Source organism: Macaca nemestrina, chromosome 12, assembly GCF_043159975.1.
Source record: "Macaca nemestrina isolate mMacNem1 chromosome 12, mMacNem.hap1, whole genome shotgun sequence".
NCBI lineage: Eukaryota > Metazoa > Chordata > Mammalia > Primates > Cercopithecidae > Macaca > Macaca nemestrina.
In genome coordinates this window covers 2,855,014-2,877,096 of record NC_092136.1, presented here as the reverse complement: position 1 = coordinate 2,877,096, position 22,083 = coordinate 2,855,014, and the positions used below count along the sequence as shown (strand labels likewise).

General features: G+C 56.2%; 2 protein-coding genes across 20 annotated transcripts in view; both read left to right on the top strand.

Moving 5' to 3' along the window:
• Window positions 1-5,293, top strand: part of LOC105469761 (nucleosome assembly protein 1 like 4) — a 47,284-nt gene extending 41,991 nt beyond the window's left edge. For all 14 annotated transcript variants that reach the window (XM_011721273.3, XM_011721280.3, XM_011721279.3 and 11 more), the window contains one exon: window positions 4,095-5,293. In XM_011721273.3, coding sequence (XP_011719575.1) covers window positions 4,095-4,133 — 39 coding nt within the window. In that variant the 3' untranslated portion in view covers window positions 4,134-5,293. The remainder of the gene's footprint in view (window positions 1-4,094) is intronic.
• Window positions 5,294-13,601: 8,308 nt separating this feature from the next.
• Window positions 13,602-20,464, top strand: LOC105469762 (pleckstrin homology like domain family A member 2). 6 transcript variants are annotated; one of them, XM_071074080.1, is made up of 5 exons: window positions 13,602-15,466; window positions 16,182-16,302; window positions 18,773-18,860; window positions 19,398-19,884; window positions 20,127-20,464. In XM_071074080.1, the coding sequence occupies exon 4, from the start codon at window positions 19,416-19,418 to the stop codon at window positions 19,872-19,874; it is 459 nt and encodes a 152-aa protein (XP_070930181.1). In that variant the 5' UTR covers window positions 13,602-15,466; window positions 16,182-16,302; window positions 18,773-18,860; window positions 19,398-19,415; the 3' UTR covers window positions 19,875-19,884; window positions 20,127-20,464. The 6 variants fall into 6 exon arrangements, with proteins under 6 accessions (XP_070930181.1, XP_070930180.1, XP_070930182.1 ...); XM_071074079.1 differs by having other exon boundaries at window positions 16,110-16,302; XM_071074081.1 differs by lacking the exon at window positions 16,182-16,302.
• Window positions 20,465-22,083: the final 1,619 nt, after the last annotated feature.

Here is a 22,083-nt window from a genome sequence, read left to right as displayed (position 1 = left end):
GAGTTGCTGTCCAGGCACACTCACTGTGTCACAGGTTTGACATAGAGCTTTCTGAAGAACACTGTTTTTGTACAGATGTCTGTTACATGTACTTTTAAAATCAACGAACCAAACCTAGATTTGGTCCCTGCTTTCTGAGCCCAGTGTTTCTTGCTAACCAAGTAGCAAAGATGTAACTTGGGTGTTATTTTCATTGCTGATGGTACTGCTTTCCAGCAAGAGGGCCCTGGATGGTTAGCAGTCTGCAGGGGGGCGCACACAGGCCACCATAAGGAAGCAGTCCTTGCAGAGCGCATAGCACACTGGGCCCAGCTGTGCTCAGAACACATACTGTGGCAGTTGAAATCAGCCCACTGTCACTACCAGCACGTGTCTGTTGAAATCTACACTTTTTGAATTCATGTTCTGTGCAGACCAATAGGTACACAGAGGAGTAACAGCTTTTACTGTGCCAGCATTTTTTTTTTTTTTTTTTTTTTTTTTTGAGACGGAGTCTCGCTCTGTCGCCCAGCCCAGGCTGGAGTGCAGTGGCGCGATCTCGGCTCACTGCAAGCTCCGCCTCCCGGGTTCACGCCATTCTCCTGCCTCAGCCTCCCGAGTAGCTGGGACTACAGGCACCCACAACCGCGCCCGGCTAATTTTTTGTATTTTTAGTAGAGACGGGGTTTCACCGTGGTCTCGATCTCCTGACCTTGTGATCCTCCCGCCTCGGCCTCCCAAAGTGCTGGGATTACAGGCGTGAGCCACCGCGCCCGGCCTGTGCCAGCATTTTTTATCTGCAATGTTAACTGGCATCTGTTTTGGTGTCAGCAGTAAAAAGTACTGTCGTGAGGTTGGCGGAGAATTCTCTAATTGAATGAAGCAAGAACCAGTTGTAGATTAAAACGAGTGTCAGTAATCCTGGAAGCTCTTTCCTACCCCCCACTTTCTTCAGTCCCTGTAGCTCTGCCCTGTCCTGGAATGGCTGACAGGAGGCCGTAAGTAGACAGAGGCCCTTGTCCGTGACGAGACCCGTTCACTCGTGGCACTCGTGGGATGTTGTGGGAGAAAGCAGAGAGGTGGGAACAAGAGGTGCCGTGAGAAACCCCACGATCGTAGCAGGGCCTCTGCATGCCGGGGTATGTAGGCACTCCGATTTTAAGGGTCTCATCATGGAACGGCAGCATGATCCTGGCAGCCCATAGACCAGATGTCCTTGAGGTCTTAGCACCACTGTCTCCCTGTCTTCCTCATGTAGGCTGCTTTCATGGGAAACTGATGCGTACATAGGGTAGATGCAGCTCTTGGAACGATTTTGTTTTCCAGGGCCAGGTTTGAGAATTTGCCTGTATGTTTAAAATTATGTCTAGCTGCCGTTAATTCCCGTTGTCCCCTTATGTCTGAAGAACTTAGCCACTCCTGTTCCACCTGTACCCTCACCCACTCCTCCCATGCCACCAGCTCTTTTGAAGAGAATCCTCGGTGCATGCCACCTGTCCGTATTTCAGCATGTGTCCCTGGAAGAGAAGGGCAGGGTGCAACCCCGAGGAGTGTCACCCTGAGGTCACTGCCTCTTCAGCCATAGAGCTGTGGGCACTTGGGGCTTCTTCACCAGCGCAGCTGTGGTCGAGTGTGTTTTAGTGGCATGTCTTTGTTGCCTTTCTCAGGTCGAGTGTTATCTGTTAAAACCTCACCTTTTAAATGGTCCCATGAGACATGAGATTTTTTTCCTATTAGTTGGTACCTTTTAAAATGCCAACTCCCCCTCCCTTGATAATCTTAGCATCGATTAATGACCCAACCATCATTAAAATCTATGACATGAGATAAAGGATGCTTCAGTTTAGGAGTTTAGGTGCAGTTTTGTTTTTTTGTTTCTTTGTTTTTGTTTTTGGCAGGTATCACAGGCTGAAAACAATTGGTGTCTCATATGTAAAATTCACTTCTAAAACTGTCAGTCACTTGCAGAAGCTCCAGCGTGCTGTGTGAGCACCAAAGCCTGGCAGGGGTGGGCCACGTGCTGCCTTCCTGCCCAGAGGGGGCTGTGCCCTCAGGCACGGGGGAGGCAGCTCTTCCCAGAGCCAGGTGCCTGGCCCACTCCCCTCCAACAAGGCACTGGGTCATGACACCAGTCTTGAGAGTCTGTTCTATGTGGACTCTGTTCCCTCTAGAAGTCTTTACCCAGGATATTGGTTTTATTTAGGACAGATGAATACTACGTTCTCATGGTTGAAAATGCCTGTTACTTCATTTCTGCAACTTAGGATAATTTAGATTTATTTCTGGTTGAGCATTCCAAATCTGGAATCCTCCCGTGAGCATTTTCTTTGTCTTGGGTTCCAGATTTTGGAGTGTCTCAGATTTGGGATTTGGGATGCTTAATCTGTGGTAGGATAAATTATAACCATCCTGGCTAACACGGTGAAACCCCGTCTCTACTAAAAAATACAAAAAACTAGCCGGGCGAGGTGGCGGGCGCCTGTAGTCCCAGCTACTCGGGAGGCTGAGGCAGGACAATGGCGTGAACCCGGGGGGCGGAGCTTGCAGTGAGCTGAGATCCAGCCACTGCATTCCAGCCTAGGCAACAGCAAGACTCCGTCTCAAAAAAAAAAAAAAAAAAAAAAATTATAAAATCCTGTGTATGACATGACATAGTATTTGCATAACTTAAATGCACATAAAGATGGAGTCTGTTACCAGCCCCAGTCTTCCCCGTCCCTGCACAGCTCCTTTACTGACCTCCCATTTTCTAGGCATGTCCCTTGGTGGAGGCACACTGCTTTGTCCCACTCCTCCCCTCACTGTGCCTGCCCGGGGCGCGCTGCATCCCCCACACTCTTAAGGCCAGTGGCTCAGTGCCCTTGGCTAGTACACTGGGCCACCTTCAGTCTATCCTTGAATGTCAGATTGACAGGTCTCAGTTGATCTTTTTGGTGAGGGTTTTTGGTCAGTGTCATTTTGTCTCAGCCAGGCTCTTTAGGCAGCCTGTGGGGTGGCTGAGATTGGGAGCTTAGACCAGGGTTCAAGGTTATTGATTTTTTTTTTCATCTTTTATACATATCTTTTTGACTATCCCTTAAATGTGATTTCCCGAAGAATGAACTGTAGCCTCAGCTTATACCATGGAAGATGTCAGTTATGTTAACCCAGCTTATACCATGGAAGATGTCATCTGTGGTTACCCAGGGGTCTTTCTGCCCCATACAGTCCAAGTTCTTGGGTTCCATAGGCACGCTGGATTAAGAGCAGTTTGTAATCTTGGCCAGAAATCACAGGTTATAGGTCCATGAAGTTACTAGCTCAGGAGCATTAGCAAGATCATGTCATATTTCTTAGGCTATTGTTGGCCTCCACACTAATTCATGGAGTTGCTGGATGTGGTTTAGAGTACAAGATCTCTGTGTTAGATAATACTGGAGTTAATCCATTCCTCTGGGAGGGGAATCGTGTCCCGGATGCCGTTACTGGAAGGATAGCATTCCCCCTTGGTGAGACTGTTAAGAGAGTGAGTGACAGATGGAGCTCTTGGGAGTGGCAGCCCGTCATTTGTTGGTGCAGTACAGACCACCAGAGAGGATGGATCTGCTGGGGCACAACCTGGTAGTACAAAGAGCAGGAACCTGCTAGAGGAGAGATTTGCTGTCCATGAGCGCCAAGGGTCCGGCCTACCCTGAGACAGATGTGCCCTTGAGAAATGAGGACTGTCGGCACCAAGAGGGGTTGCCTCTGCGGTGGCCTTCCTGGGTGGAGCTGCCCATGTTGAGCGCACTGTGCTCTGTGTGGGCAGGAGTGCCGGCTGCTTCCCAGCCCTTTAATGGGCAGCCTCCTGGAGCTTCACCACCCCAAGGAGCCGCAGAACCCTCCTGCCGAACATGACATGAATTTGAATGCTTCAAGGCATAGCTTTAAAAACAAAAAAAGCAGCCCTGCTTTGACTGTGCAGGGGTAGGGGGAGTTAGCTTTGTTCTTGTCACTATTTTTAAAAGTATATTTGCAGTAACCATTTTTTTCAATGAGAATGAACTCATTCAGTCTTGGCTTTCGTTGTTGATTGGAGCTAATTGGTGAATGGAGCTGGCTTTGTTCTCTACAAGCCTTGTCTTTTTCGTTGACAGAAGGAACCCAGCCAGCCGGCGGAATGCAAGCAGCAGTAGGAAGCGGAGGCGGGTGCCTGGCAGACCGACTGTCGGGACTCCAGGCCTGTGGGCGGGGCCCCGGTCCTTGCCGCAGCACAATCCCGTCGACAGAGCTTACTCCATCTAACTCGTTTTCAAGTGCATGATTTTCACTTTCACTTTTCCTTTTTCCTTATTATTTTGCTTAACTTGTACAGTGGCAACTGAAATGCATTTCAGAAATAGGAGGTTTCGTCCAGCACCCTCTGCAGCCTTGGTGCCTGTAGCTCTGGACTTGCCTGGGCCCTGTGGGAGGGCCCCATAGATCACATCGGGGTGGGGGGGGGGTCACTTGGCAAAAAGGGCCGAGGTCTGATGTGGTTCCCAGGATCTAGAACCTCTCCCGCCCTCCTGCAGTTGGACTGAATTCTTCCCTTTCATTCGAAGAAACCCACTTGCTGTTTCCAGCTGCTTAATCTGCCGAGTGTGCAGCCTGCGTCACCTGTTATATGCTAATCATCTCAGAAGGGCTGTGTAGAGTAGGGCTGTGTTCTTCTTAGGATGTTGCTTCTTGATTTTCTTTTTTTAAGGGGTGGGTCAGGGTTGTGACACACCAGCCCAGGCAAGAGCTGCTGCGGGTCACCTCATATTTATTTATCCCTTCTTGCCTGTGAGGACTGCGGCCTTTCGCTGTCACTCGTCCTTACCATTTCTGAACCACCTTGGTGACCTGAGCGGGAAGATGTGCCACTTCCTAGCAGGAGCAAGGCCTGTGCGGAAGAAATGCTGCTCCTTGCCACCAGGGCTGAAGACGCGAGCCCGTCCTCGTGACGCAGGCGCCGCCCTGCTGCCGGAGCCGGGCTTCGGCGGTCTTCTCCAGTGAGGGGCTGGGCTGGGAAGTCCTGCGTTTCAGTTGAGCGTATGAGTGTCAAGTCCTGCTTTCTCAGTAGCCCCATTGCTGGGCCCCACCATTCATCCTGTCTGAAGGTCCTGGGTTTGGTGTGACCGGTTGGCGGCTGGTGGGTGGGATTTCCAAGTGGGGGACGGCACTCTCCAGCAGCCTGGGGATGGCCGTGTCCACACCGACCAGGCCTGTGGAGAGTGCTCAGCCTAACCTTAGAACACATTTGTAACTGAATACAGTGTTTTCAATTTGTACAGAATAGTTAGAATATTCTATTAAAGTTGTGAAACATGGAGTCAGCACTGTGCCATGTCGTTCTTTGTAGGGGAATGTGGTGGGGAAGCAGGTGGGTGCCATCTGCTCCCCTCCGGCGGCTCCTATGTGCTGTACAGCCTGTTGGACTCTGTTGAGCCCTGGGTATTGGTGGCTCCAAGACTGGTTGTACAGTTTACTTCTGAGGCCTTGAAAGCTCAGTTTGAGGCAGAGGCTGCTGTAGCCGCCCCCACTACACCTTAGTCACTGCTGTATGTAGGCAGCTTCACTGTGGGCCCAGGGGAAGACCGTTCCCTCCCCCAGGAGGGGATCATTTCTCAGAGTTAGTGGGACTGTGCCTTGTCGATCCAGAAGGCTCCAAGAGGAGAACTTCCTGATAAAGCCCATATTAGGTCTGTCTGCTCTCTGAAGCTCTTCCCGGTGTGTCTTCCATCCACAGTGAGAGGAGGCACTCCACTCAAACACCTGCCGCACTGGCGCTTCTTGACCTGACTGTGGGAATCCCAGCCTTGGCAGCGCTGACTGGTGAATGAAACTCCGTCATGAGAAGGCAGCCATGGAGCTGGCTCATTGCTCCCCACATGGCTGGCCCTGCCCTGCCGCCTCCAGCTCACCCGTGGGCTGCCTTCTCCCTGGGAGCAGCAGGAAGGGGAGGTGCAGGCTGGGAAGTGAACGTCCTTCCAGCATACCCCCAAGGGCTGTGGAGCCTGATGTCTGTGCTTCCTGCACCCGTTCCTCCGTCCCCATCCTTTGAAGTACCTGGGGGAGCTTGGTCTCAGGCTCCCCAGCCTCAGGGTGGCCCCATGGGTGAGCAGCACCCTGGCCTTACTTGGTCTGCCCAGGGTCAGACCCCATAATCCAAAGGGCAGGTGCCATTTTGCAGTGACCCCCCATCAGCTGGGGAGATGAGAGCCCTGCACACTGTCCTGTCCACTGGTTGCCCAACGTGCCTTTTAGGAAGGGCTCTACAGGCTTGTGGAGTGCCCCTCACTACCTAGCTGGGTGGTTTTAGATCAGATTTGCACAAGTGGGGAAAAGGGGATGTTAACATTGTGGTTTCTGGGGATGGCGGTATCTGGATTTTCCCTTTTGAGTAAGAAGTGTGTGAGGACCCTGCACCCACCTGCCGTGCATCCTTCACAGAGCTGGGTTCTTGTGTCCCCCACTGAGTCTGACTCTTGGGAGTGCATGGTTCGTGGATGCTGCCCAGTTCCAAGGACATCATCTGGGTGCAGGACCTCAACATGAAGCCCGGGGAGCTGTGGAGGCCTGAGGGTGCAGGTGCCTGGTTTCCCCCAAGACCTCAGCACCTGGCCTCTGTCACCCCTGCATGGCCGCTGTCCTGCCTGCTTCCCAGGGTCTCAGGAAAGGGAAGGTCATTCTCCAGTGGCCAAGGAGCCCAGGAACCATCCCAGGCCCAGGCCATTGTCAGCTCCGGGACCTCAGCCATGAGTGGTCACAGAAAGTTGGTGAGTGGTTGAGAGGTTTGCCCAGAGCCACCATCTGGAAGGCAGCTGGGAAGTGGGGGCTTGTGGCCACCCGGCCTGGCCTGGGTAAAGGGTGGCTGCTTCCCTTCTGGTCCTGGGGGCCAGGGGGTGCCGCCATAGAACCTCAGCTCTGCTAGCCGGGCCCCTCCTTTGTCCCTGCTGAGCCCCCTGCTGGGGAGGCAGACATTGACTGTCCAGCCCCACCCCAGCCCCTGCCCTCCCTGTGGCTGTTCACCCTGTGGGGGAACTGAGACTCAAAATGAGTGGCGCTGAGGTCAGGGCAGGAGTTTGGGGAGCAGCCTAGGAGATGGGAGGTGGGGCCTGGGGCACCCCCCTGCACAGGTGGCTGAGACACTTCTGTCGACTGCCATCACACGGGTGCTTCTGGGCAAGGAGCGAAAGAACCCACACAGCAAGGAGTCAGGCACGGAAGACGGCCTCTGGAGGGCCCCAGTTCTGTTTGGTTCTAGAGCCTGCAAAGCTACAGTGCCGGTGACTGCCTGGGAGGGATCTGGGGCGGGGGGATTGACCAAGGAACCCTTTGGAGGGATGGAAGTGATTACACAGGTATATACTGCTGTCAGAATTTTTGAGTTACCTCAAAAATGGGTATATTAGGTTGTTATGTAAGTTAGTCCTCAATGAAGCTCAGCTTTTTTTTTTTTTTTTTTTTTGAGACGGAGACTCGCTCTTGCCCAGGCTGGAGTATGAGTACAGTGGCATGATTTCAGCTCACTGCAATCTCCACCTCCTGGGTTCAAGCGATTCTCCTGCCTCAGCCTCCCAAGTAGCTGGGATTACAGGCATGTACCACCATGCCTGGCTAGTTTTTGTATTTTTAGTAGAGATGAGGTTTCACCATGTTGGCCAGGCTGGTCTTGAACTCCTGACCTTGGGTGAACCACCCACTTGGCCTCCCAAATTGCTGGGATTACAGATGTGAACCACCACGCCCAGCCTGAAGCTCAGTTTTCAAAAGTCCCCAAAACAGGGTGATTCCACTTAAAATTCTGCTTTTTCCCTTGAGTCAGGAGCTGTGACCCCAGAACCTGACGGCTGCTGCTTTCCCCGACAGGGTCACCTGGGACCCTCTTCCACAGCTGCCTGGCATGTGGGTCTGCGGGTGGTGTGTCCCCCAGGTCGCCCTACCTGGCCAGTCTGCTCTCTAGGCTCATGGCCCCCGTTTATGTGGAGCTGGGACCAAGCCGACATCCCACCCTGCTCCTGTCCTGCTACCCAGCAAACCTCTCCATCCCCAAGGGGCCACCCAGGGGGCCAGAGCCCCCTTCCCCAAGTCCCAGGTCCAGGGCTTCCTGCCACCCCACCCATGTTGTCCCTCTCTCGAAATGCCCCAGGCTGCCCCCAACCCCATCACTGGACAGGCTGAGTCAGCCTGGGCTGCCAGGATCTAAGCTTGCCCCTAAGGTGGGAGGCAGCCAGGGTGAGTAGGTGGAGCCCCTGGCCTCTGCCTGGCTCATCCAGGCACACCTTGATATTACTGACCTCTGACCTGCCCCTGCTGGGTCCTTGGCTTGCCTGGCTCTGAGTCAGGACTCAGGGCTGGGCAACCGGGGAGCAACAGAGGAACAGCCGGGGGCAGCGGTGGGAGAAGTGACCATCCCAGACTCAGCCAACCACAGCTGCAGTGCCCTGAGGGAGCCCTGGGCCTGCGGAAGGGGTTGCTGTGTGCAGAAGCCTGTGGCTCCCCGCCAGCCAGCCCGACCTGGCCACAGCCTGGCATGGACTTCGGCCTCTGCCCCAAAGCCCTCAGAACAGGTGCCTTACCAGGTTCCTTCTGCTGGAGCAGGCACCTCCTCCCCAACCTGCCCCAGGGAGCATCTTCGTGTGGAGTGGGGGGCCCAAGGGACCCCAGGCCCAGCTGTTTCGGCCACACCCACCAGGAGACACTGGTAAGCAGTTCTCCCCCAACAGCAGGGCCTCCTGGAAGGACGCCTCCTGAGGCTGGCCCTGGTTGAATTTCTGATGCTCTGAATTTGGTGAGGGTTTCCAGGCACCTCATGCGCCTGGGACCTTCCCAATTTAAGAGACAGACCCGAGGCTCGGGACAGAAGCCAGGGCCCAGCTCTTGCAGGGTGAGGCCTGGATGCCTCCTGCTGAGGCCAGGTCACCTTGGTGTGCCTGAGGGAGGCCCCGCCTGCCAGGCTGTCCCCAAGGTGCCAATCACTGGCCCATCCTGGCTATGCTGACTCATGGCTCTCCGAAGGCGGCAGCCGGATGTTACTTACCATGACAACCCAACAGCCTGGCCCAGCCCAGCCCAGGAGAAACGGGGCAGCTACAGCTGTGTCCAGGACCCCACTCAGGGCAGACCCACAGGTCACCCTTGTTGGGCTCCTCAAGAGGTCTGTGGTGTCCACCAAGTTTCCAAATCTCCCTAGGTCTCAATTTCTGTATCTGGGACATGGGGAGAAGTCTCACCTCCTCAGAACCCAGACCCTGGGCATGGCAGGGCTGCCCACACCAGCCCTCACCAGTGCCTGCCTGGCTGGTAGCTAGTTGGAGGAGGGAGGACAGTGCCTCACCGAGCAAGGCGGGTACAGGGTCAGGAGGACAAGAGGGAGCGCCTGGAGATGGGACTTCAGGCACAGGCGCTGGTCGGAGTTGCTAGGGTCTGCTGCCCCCCGCCTGGGGGCCGCCAGTGAGGGCCTGAGGCGATCCCTGGGTCTCAACCTGCCCCTTTTCAGCAGGTGCTGCCCTCCCCAAGGACCAGAACACCAAACCTTACATGGGGACCCTTCCTCGTCATCTGGGGGCTCCAGGCGTTCCTTGGCTTGCAGCCACTTCCCTCCGATCTCTGCCTCTGTCTCACGTGGCCTCCTCCCCTCATGCCTGCTTCTCGGCAGCTCTCCCTGGTGAGGCCCACCTGGGTAGTCCAGGGGAGGCTCCTGCTCTCAGGGGCCTTGCCTCTATCACACTCTAGCCACTAAGGTCATATTCACCCTTTTGCCATCAAAGGTCACATTCATGGGTTTTGGGGAGTAGAACATGGATACGTCTTATTGGGGGCCACCATTCAGCCCACGAAAGGGGCCTTTCAAACAGACCAAAGCACATGAAAAGGGGAACAGACAGCTGCGCCAAAGGCCACGGACACCCAGAGAGATGGTTGCCCCCACCCCAGGAATAGAGAAATGTGTGGGAAGACAAGACCTCAGTTTTTGACCACCAGATTGTTTTTGGGGTTTTTGTTTGTCTTTGTTTTGGTTTGGTTTTTTGTTTGTTTTTTTGAGACAGGGTCTCACTCTATGGCCCAGGCTGGAGTGCAGTGGCACTTTCTCAGCTCGCTGCAACCTCCGACTCCCAGGGTGAAGCAATTCTCCTGCCTCAGCCTCCTGAGTAGCTGGGATTACAGGTGCATGCCACTGCACTAGGCTAATTTTTTCTATTCTTAGTAGAGACAGGGTTTCACCATCTGGGCCAGGCTGGTCTCAAATTCCTGAACTCAAGTAATCCACTCGCCTTGGCCTCCCAAAGTGCTGGATTACAGGCGTGACTCATTGCCCCCAGCCCAGATTGACCCTTTTATTTTTATTTTTTTTAAGTACAGAGTGCCCACCATTGGCCTGGCCATGGGGAGATTGGCATTGCAGCCTTCAGGGGAGAGGGTGAATAGGAACAGCCCCACTGGTGGGCCATCTTGGCAGTTACCACACATCTGAAGGCCCCACTAGCACAGCAGTGCCACGTCTGGTGTCCAGGAAGGCAGTGCCGTGTATGATGACAGCAACAGGGGACCTAGCCCAAGCCCATCCATCACAAGGGGTGGCTGAGACACGGAGGATTCCAGAGGATGAGGGCTGGGGTGGGGGGTTCCTGGGAAATGGCCCAGACACAGGAAGAGACACAACCTCATACCCCCACATGCATGGATATTCATATGTAAATGAATTTTTAAAACTAGTAAAAGGCACATCACAAGTTACATTCTTAACCATTTTTAAAGTGCACAGTTCAGTGTGCTTATGCTTAGGCATATTCACACTGAGCAAATTCACACTAAGAGTATTCACACTGAACATATTCACACCGAGCATATTCACACCGACCATATTCACACCAAGCATATTCACATGGAGCACATTCACACTGAGCATATTTGCACTAAGCATATTCACACCGAGCATATTCACACCAAGCATATTCACACTGACTATATTCACACCAAGCATATTCACATGGAGCACATTCACACTGAGCATATTTGTACTAAGCATACTCACACCGAGCATATTCACACCAAGCATATTCACACTGTTGTGCAGCTGCCATCAGCATCCACCTCCACAATTTCTCATCTCTCCAAATGGAAACTGTGTCCCCATTAAACACTCCCCATTGTCCTCTCCAGCCCCTGGCACCTGCCCTCCTGCCTTCTGTCTCAGAATCTGATGACTCCTGGGACCTCGTACATGTGGAATCATTCGGTACTTGTCCTTTTGTGTCTGGCTTACTTCACTCAGCACAGTGTCCTCAGAGTCCATCCATGTTGTAGCTTATGTTAGAATTCCCTTCCATTTTTTTTTAAAATTTAATTTTAATTTTAATTTTTGAGATGGAGTTTCACTCTTGTTGCCCAGGCTGGTGTGCAATGGCACAATCTTGACTCACCGCAACCTCCACCTCCTGGGTTCAAGTGATTCTCCTGCCTCAGCCTCCTGAGTAGCTGGGATTACAGGCATGCACCACCACGCCCAGCTAATTTTTCAGGTGATCCACTTGCCTTGGCCTCCTAAAGTGCTGGGATTACAGGTGTGAGTCACACGCCTGGCCAGAATTCCCTTCCATTTTAAGGCTGTGACTATTTCAGTGTGTGGGTGGACCACATTGTGTGTGCCCATTGTCAGTGGACACTTGGTGGCTTCTACCTTTTGGCATGCTGCTGGGAATATGGGTGTGCATGGACCTCTCAGAGAGACTCTACTTTTAGTTATTGTGAGCATGTGAATGAGAAGAGCGGAATTGTGGGATCACAGAGCAATCCTATATTTAATTGTGAAAGGAGGCTGGGCACTGTGGCTCACTCCTGTAATCCCACCACTTTGGGAGGAAGGTGAGTGGATCACCTGAGGTCAGGAGTTCAAGACCAGCCTGATCAACATGGTGAAACCCCATCTCTACTAAAAATACAAAAAAAATTAGCCGGGCATGGTGCCACACGCCTGTAGTCCCAGCTACTCAGGGGGCTGAGGCAGGAGAATCACTTGAACCCAGGAGGTGGAGGTTGCAGGGAGCCAAGATCGTGCCACTGCACTCCAGCCTGGATGACAGAGTGGGACTCCATCTCAAAAACAAACAAACAAAAAGCAATTGTTAAAATAATGTAAATGCTTTTTTAAAAAGGATGAGGCCAGGCACAGTGGCTCACACCTGTAATTCCAATACTTTGGGAGGATGAGACAGGCGGATTGCTTGAGCCCAGGAGTTCAAGACCAGCTTGGGCAACATAGTGAGATCGCATCTCTACAAAAAATACACAAATTAGCCAGGCGTGGTGGCATGTGCCTTGTAGTCCCAGCTACTCAGGACGCTGAAGTGGGAGGATCACAACCTTAGGAGGTCGAGGTTGCAGTGGGCCATTATTGTGCCACTGCACTCCAGCCTGGGCCACAGAGTAAGACCCTGTCTCAAAAATTTATAATAATAATAATAATAATAATAATAAAACAAAAAGAGGCCAGGCTCAGTGGCTCATGCGTGTAATCTCAGCACTTTGGGAGGCTGAGATGGGTGGATTGCTTGAGCTCAGGAGTTCAGGACCAGCCTGGGAAACACGGTGAAACCCTGTCTGTACAAAAATACAAAAAAGTTAGCTGGGCATGGAGGTACATACCTGTGGTCCCAGCTACTCAGGAGGCTGAAGCGAAAGGATTGCTTGAGCCTGGGAGGTGGAGGTTGCAGTGAGCCAAGATCATGCTACTGCACTCCAGTCTGGGCAACAGAGCAAGACCCCATCTCAAACAAACAAACAAAAAAGGATGAGAGTTGCCCTAGGTGGGGAGACATAAGAGATGAACACTCGATTTTGTTTTTAATTTTTTTTTTTTTTTTTTTTTTTTTTTTGAGACGGAGTCTCGCTCTGTCGCCCAGGCTGGAGTGCAGTGGCGCGATCTCGGCTCACTGCAAGCTCCGCCTCCCGGGTTCACGCCATTCTCCTGCCTCAGCCTCCCGAGTAGCTGGGACTACAGGCGCCCACAACCGCGCCCGGCTAATTTTTTGTATTTTTAGTAGAGACGGGGTTTCATCGTGGTCTCGATCTCCTGACCTTGTGATCCGCCCGCCTCGGCCTCCCAAAGTGCTGGGATTACAGGCGTGAGCCACCGCGCCCGGCCGTTTTTATTTTTATTTTTTTGTTTTTTCTCGCTCTGTTGCCCAGGCTGGAGTGCAATGGCACAATCTCCGCCTCCCAGGTTCAAGAAATTCTCCTGCCTCAGCCTGCCGAGTAGCTGGGATTACAGGTGTGCACCACCATGTCCGGCTAATTATTATTAATATTATTATTATTATTTTGTTGTTGTTGTTTGCATTTTTAGTAGAGATGGGGTTTCACCATGTTGGCCAGGCTGGTCTTGAACTCCTGACTGCAAGTGATCTGCCTGCCTTGGCCTCCCAAAGTGCTGGGATTACAGGCATGAGCTACCATGCCCAGCATCAATTCTGAAATAATTCGAGCCTCTTTTTTACTTTTTGTATCAACAATTTGTTACTATTTTTGGTAGGTTTTTTTTTTTTTTTTTTTTTTTAAAGAGATGGAGTCTTGCTGTCTTGCCCAGGCTGGTCTTGAACTCCTCCTTCAAGTAATCCTTCCTCCTGGTCCTCCCAAAGCACTGGATTACTGGCACAAGTCACAGCGCCTGGCCTATCTTTGGTAATATTTTAATGTTGGAAATAATGACAATACACCTGCCAGGGCTCCCCCAGACCCGCTGAATGAGAAGCTCAGGCTGGGAGGGTGAGCATCTGTGCCGTGAGAAGACTGCCCCAGCGATTCTGCAATCTGAGCCCTGTGCAGGGCATGGGGCCACCTCAGTCCTCCCTCTCTCCCTTCCTGTATTTTGTTTGTTCCTTTGTTCATTGGTTCACTCCTTCAGGCTTCTGGAGACATCCCCACAAGCCAGGCCCAGGGCAGTCATGTCGGCTGCTCTTCTTTTCCATCTGTGAGTGACTGCTGGGAGGGCCCTTCCCCAAGCTCCCCACGTCCTGGACCCATCTCCCAACCTCTGGGGGCTCCACAACCACCCACAAGTAGCCCTGTGGAGGCGACACCAGCCTAATGGAGCCTGACGGAGGCCCCACTCTGCCCCACAGGGCCCCCTCATCTTGGCATGCTCAGTCTCACCCGAGGCAGCCGGGGGCTGTCTGGTCGCATACACAAGCCAACAGTCTGCATGTTCGGTAGTCAGTGCAGAGGGGGTCTTTTGGACAATGACATGGATGCCTTTATTTTTTGAGACAGGGTCTCACTCTGTCACCCAGGCTGCAGTGCAGTGGAGTGATCACAGCTGGCTGCAGCCTCGGCCTCCCAGGCTGAAGTGATCCTCCCACCTCAGCCTCCCAAGTAGTTGGGGCTATAGTGCATACGCCACCATGCCTGGCTAATTTTTATTTTTATTTTTTTGCAGAGATGGGGGGTCTTGCTATGTTGTCCAGGCTGGTCTCAAACTTCTCGGCTCAAGCAATCTGCTCACCTCGGCCTCCCAACTTGCTGGGATCATAGGCGTGAGCCCCCGAGCCTGGCCTCAGGATGCTTTTTTAGCCACCAGTTTTCAGAATAATTTCCTGAGTGCCTGGGCTGGTCCCTGAGGGTCCCAGAGAATAAAACATTATCACTGCATTTAAGGAACTGATAATAGCTTCTGAGTAGGGTACTCGGGGATAAACAGGAGCTCATCAGGGGCCAAGGAGAAAGGTGTTTCTGGTATCTCATTCAATCCCCAACACCTTGTGAGGTAGAACCTGCCTGTCAGGCTCCAGTGGAAGAGCTCAGGAAGAGACACAGCAAGAGAACACAGCCCTCAGAGGCCAAGGTCAGGCTGACTGCGAGTGTCTGAAAACCAGGTGGGTCCTGTCCCGGTGCCTCTCACTTTCCTCAGGCTGCGGCTGGGAGGAGACAGATCGAGGGCAGGCCTGAGTCACAGGCCCTGGCACATGGGCCACGGGCTCAGGTGAGGTGGCACCAGTGAGGTGGCAAAAGTGCACTGCTCAGGTGCTGCAACTCCAGGCAGCTTGGGTCTTCCCCCAGCCTCCCCAGGCTCAGGTGGGCGGAGGCTTGGAGACCCAGAGCCTAGCAGTATGTGGTTGGCAGGAGGCAGGCCTGGCAATCTGAGAAGGCTTCCTGGAGGAGGTGAGAGGAGCTAGGGGTGGGCCTTCCTGACTGAGGAGCAGAGGGCCTTTTTTCAGGGCTGTCCCTGAGCAACCCCTCCCACAAGAGGGTGGTGTCAAGCCCTAGGCACTGGGCCGGGCCCTATGACACGAAGCTCTATGACATGCAGCTTCCTCACAGGCTGGCAGGATGGCCAGGCTCGTTGGGCAAGTGCCTGGAGGGCCCGGCCTCGTCACCATAAGGAAGTGACCTCACGCAGGGAGTTTCGGAGAGGTGCCCGCATCCTGCCCCAGCTGCTGACAACCTCACACAGCTGGGCTCCGGTGCCAAGGATCCAGGCAGCTGGACTGGGCGGCTAGTGTCCCAGGTCAGATGTTTAGGCACCCAGACTGTACAATGCCTGCCCGGGGGTGGGGACCCTTGGCTCAGGCTCCGCTTGAATCCTGGATGTGACCCCTCAGATAAATATTAGTAAACCTGGTTTGGACAGGCTCTGCCTGACCCACCAACTTGAGGCAGAGCCCCCTCCCCATCCTGAGAAGCAGTCACAGAACATCAGGGCTATTTCCTGCCCCTGGCCACAGAATCGGGGAAGCTGTGGATGTGGCCCCACTGGCCGCTGTGTAACCTGGGTTAGTCACCACCTCTCTGAAACCCCCACCCCACGTTCCCTGCAAACCCAAGAAAGCAGTCTCAACAGGGAGAATGACTGCACAGAACTAGCGCAGGGCAGTCCCACACAGACTGTCCTGCCATTGTCTGACCTTGGCATCTCTCGGGCCGGTGGTTCCTCCGCCTCCAACATGTGAGTGGCCCGGAACCCTTGTAAAAGCAGGTCCCATGGGGTGCAGCCGAATCCACACCGGGTTCCAATCTCTGTGCCCTGCTGGAAAAGCTCCCAGGCTCTTGGCTATCAAATGGCTCTAGGAGGGGGCATTCCTCAAAAGACCCTCGTGTGGGGTCCCTATGTCGGCACTCTTCTGCCTCAACATCCCTCCCCCACATCCCAGGAAGTGAGTATCCACAGTCCTCATCCTCCAGAGGAGACCCTCAGGCAGGCCTGCTCTGGGGAATGGGGATAGGTCCTTCCTTGTAAATGTGACCTTGACAAGTCGCTGCACCTCTCGGAGCCACCCTTTCTGCATCTGCAGCATGGGGCCAGTGCTCCTCCTGGAGGCACCGCTCAGCCCCAGGTGGGACCAGGTGAGACTCAGGCCGCAGGAAAAGGGAGGCTGAGGGGTGCTGGCAGAGGGTGGGGGGTCAGAGGGGCAGAGGGCAGTGTGGTGGTGGCGGAAAAGCCCCTTGGGTGGATGCGGAGAGGATGGGCAGCGCCTGCGTGCAAGTACCTGCCAAGTGGGCATGGTGTCCTTCAAGCCCCTCTCACCTCCTAAGGCCATGCTTTATTTTTGCCCATGTCCATAAAGACACCCTGGGGGCTCCTGAAGTCACCTGCTGGTCCAGGGCTGGTCAGGCTTGGGAGTCGGCTTCCTCCAGCCCCCACATTTGCAACTAGGTTCAGGCTGGTTCTGCCAAGCAGGGGCCCAGGGTGTCTAGCCCCTGCTAGGGAGGCCAGGGCCACTATGACTGAGCCCCTGGGGCCGGGACTGTGGACAGAGAAGCTGCCTGGGGAGGCCTGGCCTCCAGGGCTCAGATCTGATTTCCAGCAGCCCCCAAAGGGCCATCTACCTCCATACCCCCCAGGTCTTCACATTGTCCATGAGAGGAATAGAGAGGGGCTGAATGGGCAGGAAACCCCCTAGGGAGGCTAGGAGGGCAGGGCCTCTGAATCTCGGCTGCATACCCTGCTCCCTGGCCCCCCAGCTCCTGCCCCACCTGTCAGAGCACCACCCCTGGGTTACAAGTCCTGCCCCCAGGGGACTGAGTTTCCCAGCCTCCCTTGAGAGGGCCACTGGGGTACAGGCAAAGAGAGGAGCTGGGCGGGGCTGGGGGAGCACACCTCACCAGGCCTCACCTGGTTTCCAAACCCTGTTCCTCCCCTCATTTCTCCCAGCCTCTTATCTGCTCCTGCCTGTCCTCTGTCCGTTCCCCAAGGCCCTCTCCATCCTGAGCCAGTTTCCTCTCCTGTGGAATGGGGGCTGGAATGCCCACTTTGGGGCGTTCTCCAGGTTAGGTGGAGGCTGGACACGGTGGCGTACAGGCACCACTGGCCCTTCAAGGTCTCCTTGGAATCTTCAAGGGCACGCCCTCCCCACAGAGTCCTCCAAGCTGTCCTCCTGGCCCCCAGTACCCGCGTCCCCCATCCCCACCCTCATGTACCTGCTGTGCCCCTGGGGGTTACAGGGATTCCTCTCCCCTCCTCTGGGGTCCCAGCACCAGCCAGGCCTGCAGGCACGCAGTAGATGCTTAAGCAACGCCGAGTGTTGGGGGATTTGCCTGGAGCCGATGTTCCGATGGCTGGCCCCTCAATGGGGTGGGCAGGCTGGTGGGCCTGGGGGTGTTCCAGGCACCTGTGGGCTCGGGCAGTGACAGAGCGCTCTGCCCCCAGCCACTTCTCCTGGTCTCCCATTGCCCAGAGGTGCCTCTTGCCCAGGCCCCACTGCTCGGCAGCCCAGGGCTCTCTAGCAGCAAAAGAAGGGACACCAGACTCCGCATCCTTCCTGCAGCCTCTCTGGGCCAATGCTGGAATCCCTTCTCCTCACCAAAGGCTGATCTCCCCTCACCCGCCCACCCTACCTGCTGCTCCCTCACCCCACAGGATCCCAGCCCTGCTGCAGGGACAGGTGTCAGGTCCCTCACCCCACAGGATCCCAGCCCTGCTGCAGGGACAGGTGTCAGGTCCCTCACCCCACAGGATCCCAGCCCTGCTGCAAGGACAGGTGTCAGGTAGGGGGCAGTGTTGACCTGCCGGCCCAGGCAGGTGTCTCACTCCCAGGCCAGAACCCTGGCACAGCCCAACCCTGCCCTCTGCCGGCACCGCCCCTCCACATCACGGCCCCTGCTCACTGCCATGTTCTCTGGCCACACAGGTAGGACCACCAGGCAGCTGCCACCTGCATGCCATTCACAGAACCTGGTCCGGGGCGCTCCTCTGAGCCAGCCGCCTGTTTATCCCTTACAGTGACCCTGAAGGGCAGGCGGAGGCGGGGCTGGTCTCAGGTCTGGGTTTTACGCTCTGCTGCCACTGTCTTGACATTTTAAATACACTTTGAATCAGGGGACTCTCGTTTTCATTTTGCGTGAGCTCCGCCATTGAGGCCAATTCCGACGCCAGAGGTGGTACTTCCTGCTGTAACCACCCCAGGGCGCAGCTGGGGGGCAGGGGCGCGGGAAGTTAGGAGACCTGGAGCAGCCGGGGTCCCCGGGGTCCTCTCGGCTGGCTTCACCCCCACCCCTGGGAACCCGGGAAGAGCCGGCTTTCGCTTCCTGTCTATTAAACCCTTTAAAGGAAGAGGGTAAATAAAACCGCCCGTCTGCCCAGCTGGAAAGCGATGACTCAGCCGCCCCCGCCGACCCTCGCCCCCAGGCTGATCCCAGAGAGCGGGCGTCGCGGCCCAGCCCGGACCCCTCGGCTCCCGGGACCTCTCTCCGGTCCGGGTCGTGGGGGCGCGGTGGGAGCAGTCCGTCCCCCAGTTCGGGACACTACGAGGGCGCAGGGAGGAGAGCGGGCTTCCTCTTCCCCTCCCATTTACTGAGCTCTGGGTTGCTGTTCTAGCCCTTTCCACGTGTTCCCTAATCCAGCAAAGGTGACTGTTCCCCCTGGGAAGGGCCCCCGAAGAGGACGGAACGGCCAGCGCTCGGGAGTAAGTAAGGCGGCCTCGACCCTCCTTCTGCCCTGGGAGACCGAGAGCGGCAGGGCTGGACTTGGGGCGCCTGGAGGGTGAAGGTCTGGACCCCGCTGTCTCCCCACGGTGGGCCGGCCCCGGGCCCGGGGGTGCTTCCCGGGGCTCCCTGGCGTGAGTCACCGCGGGTAGGGCTGGTTGCAGCGCATTCTTCCGCGGGGCCGGCCTGAGAGACGGTGCGGGCGAGCGCCCGGGCAGGGCGGGACCTCGAGTCACCCCACGGGGCTGGACAGCTGGGGCATTGGGGGCAACAGGAGCGCGGGCTTCTGAGATGGGAGGGGACGGCCGGGGACCGACCAGAGCGCGGACGTGCGGGTCCGGACGGCTGGGCTTGGGGAGGGTATGGCCTGGGGCGCGCGGGGCGCGGGCAGGCGGGGTGGCCCGAGGGCCGGGGCGGGGCGGGGCGGGGAGGGGCAGCTATAAAGGCCGCGCCGGGGCCACGAGGAGCAGATCCGGCGCCGCCACCTCCCAAGTTGCCTCTCGCATTGCCGCTCCCAGTCCCACGCCCGGCACGACATGAAGTCCCCCGACGAGGTGCTACGCGAGGGCGAGCTGGAGAAGCGCAGCGACAGCCTCTTCCAGCTATGGAAGAAGAAGCGCGGCGTGCTCACCTCCGACCGCCTGAGCCTGTTCCCCGCCAGCCCCCGCGCGCGCCCCAAGGAGCTGCGCTTCCACTCCATCCTCAAGGTGGACTGCGTGGAGCGCACCGGCAAGTACGTGTACTTCACCATCGTCACCACCGACCACAAGGAGATCGACTTCCGCTGCGCGGGCGAGAGCTGCTGGAACGCGGCCATCGCGCTGGCGCTCATCGATTTCCAGAACCGCCGCGCCCTGCAGGACTTTCGCAGCCGCCAGGAACGCACCGCACCCGCCGCGCTCGCCGCACCCGCCGAGGCCGCCGAGGCCGCCGTGGCCGCCGCAGCCTCCGAGCCCTCCGGGCCATCCCCGCAACCCAAGCCCCGCACGCCATGAGCCCGCCGCTGTGAGTGCCTGCCCGCGCCCCGGCGAGCCCCGCGCCCTAACAGCCCGGACGGGGGCCTTTGGGAAAAACCACTTCAACGTCAGACGGCGGGGCGGGGGGCGGGGGGCGGGGGAGCTGCATCTCCTTGGGGGACCCGGCGCCCCGCAATCGCGCTGGCCCCCTCGCGTCAGGGTCTCGGGGCCCCTCAGGCTGGACCCCGACCGGCCCTGGCACAGCTCCCTGACCCAGTCCTTTCCCCACAGGGCCGTACGCTGGACGAGTCAGACCGAGGCTAGGACGTGGCCGGCGCTCTCCAGCCCCGCAGCAGCAGAACTTCCCGTGCTCGCGGATCCTTGCTCCGTTGCACGGGCGCCTTAAGTTATTGGACTATCTAATATCTATGTATTTATTTCGCTGGTTCTTTGTAGTCACATATTTTATAGTCTTAATATCTTGTTTTTGCATCACTGTGCCCATTGCAAATAAATCACTTGGCCAGTTTGCTTTTCTACCATTCGGCTGTGGCTCAGTGACGTTCCTGCTGGGAGGGTGGAGGCCCAGGAATGGGTGGGCAGGACACCCTCATCCAGTCCTGCGGGGCTGGCGTGAAAGGCGCTGGGAACTGGCTTTGAATGAATAAATGAATCGTGTCATCTGCTGGGCCTGGTCCACACCCTCTTTTCCAAGTATCCTCCCCAGAGGCCAGGAAGTGCCCTGGGGCTTGACCCTGGCTACCTTCTGCTCCTTGGTGTGTCCTGAGGAATTGAGCCTGGGGAGGACAAGGGCCCTGGGTCCGAGCTGCTGCTGCCTGTGGTGGGGGGATGTTCCCCAGCAGCCCTTCCTGCCCACATACCACCCGCGCAGCCAGACCAGAGGGAAGTGCTCAGCCCTCCGGTTGCCTGCTGCCAGTCGCTCCTGGCCAGTGCCCGCAGTGTGGGGCCGGCAGGGTCGCCTTTGCTTTTGGGGGAATAGGAGAGAGTTCTGGGCTGTCTCCGATGGTGGCGCAGGAGGCAGAGGTCCCTGCACGTCCAGGTGCTGGCCCAGGACATTGGGGTGGAGAGGCCTGAGTGCAGCAAACCCCTGCCCCTCTTTCTGAGATAGCTGACCACGGCTTTCTGCCCTCCGGTCTGGCAGTGCTCCCCGAAAGACAGGGATGGTCTGAGACAGTTAGGGTTTGGGAAGTGTGTCCCCCACCCAGAAGGGCTCCTGGTGATGAACAAGCTGAGGAGGTGATAAGGGGTATAGGCATGACTCCTCGCCCCACAATGGGGCCTTCATTTCTGGAACCTTCGTGGTTGGAGGGATGCCAGTAGGGGAGGCAGAGAAGTACCAGAATTGGGCCCTAATCTCTGTTGCTAGGGGGCCAACGAAGCCTCCTAGCTGGTCCGGGGTCAGGGCGAGAAGGGTGCTAGCCCTTCGCTGCATGGCCCGTAGGAGTGTTGGTGCTAGGTCCAGAAGAAACTATTTCCTGCAAGGAAGTTTCTCCCGAACACAATTTGTGAAGCCCCTGTGCAAATGAGAGAGGGGATCCTGCAAAAAGCGGAAAAGAGCAGCAGGGGACGCTGCCTGGCTGGGCTCCTGGGCCTCCTGGCTGCCCCACCAGAGCCTCACCTGGATGGATATCCAAGGTCAAGAGGAGAGCCCTTGCCCCTGGGATCTTCAAGCATAGGCATGATCTGGCCTGAGCTTTAGGCAAAGAGGGTTGATGGCCCTTGGCTCACTGAGGCCACTTCTTGTTTGAGGAATTTTGGAATTCTTCAAATTCTGAGAACAGTGGAATTCTAAGGTTTGGGGAGTCCATGTTTTAACAGCTTCTTTTAAAAGCAGCCCGAGGAGAGAAGGGGCAGCCTTCGTGGTCTCGGGGGCAGCTGCAGACCCTCGATGAGGCTGTGGAAAGCCTGTTCTCTCCAGATGGGTCAACCGGTCACAGCGGCTGGGCTGGCCTTCTCATGCCCAGTTCTCCTTCTCTCCAGAACCCAGGGCCAGGGTGTGGGGGTGAGGGGTCGGGAAGTGCTGTGGTCAGGAGGCTGGAAGGCAACAGTGCATGGCCTGGCCAGCAAATCAGCTATAGAAGGGGCCCCCAATTCCTGGGCCACGGATGGGTACTGGTCCGTAGCCGGGCCACACAGCAGGAGGTGAGCAGCGGGGCAAGCGACCACCTGAATTCTACCTCCCGCCAGATCAGCGGCAGCATTAGATTCTCACAGGAGGGAGAACCCT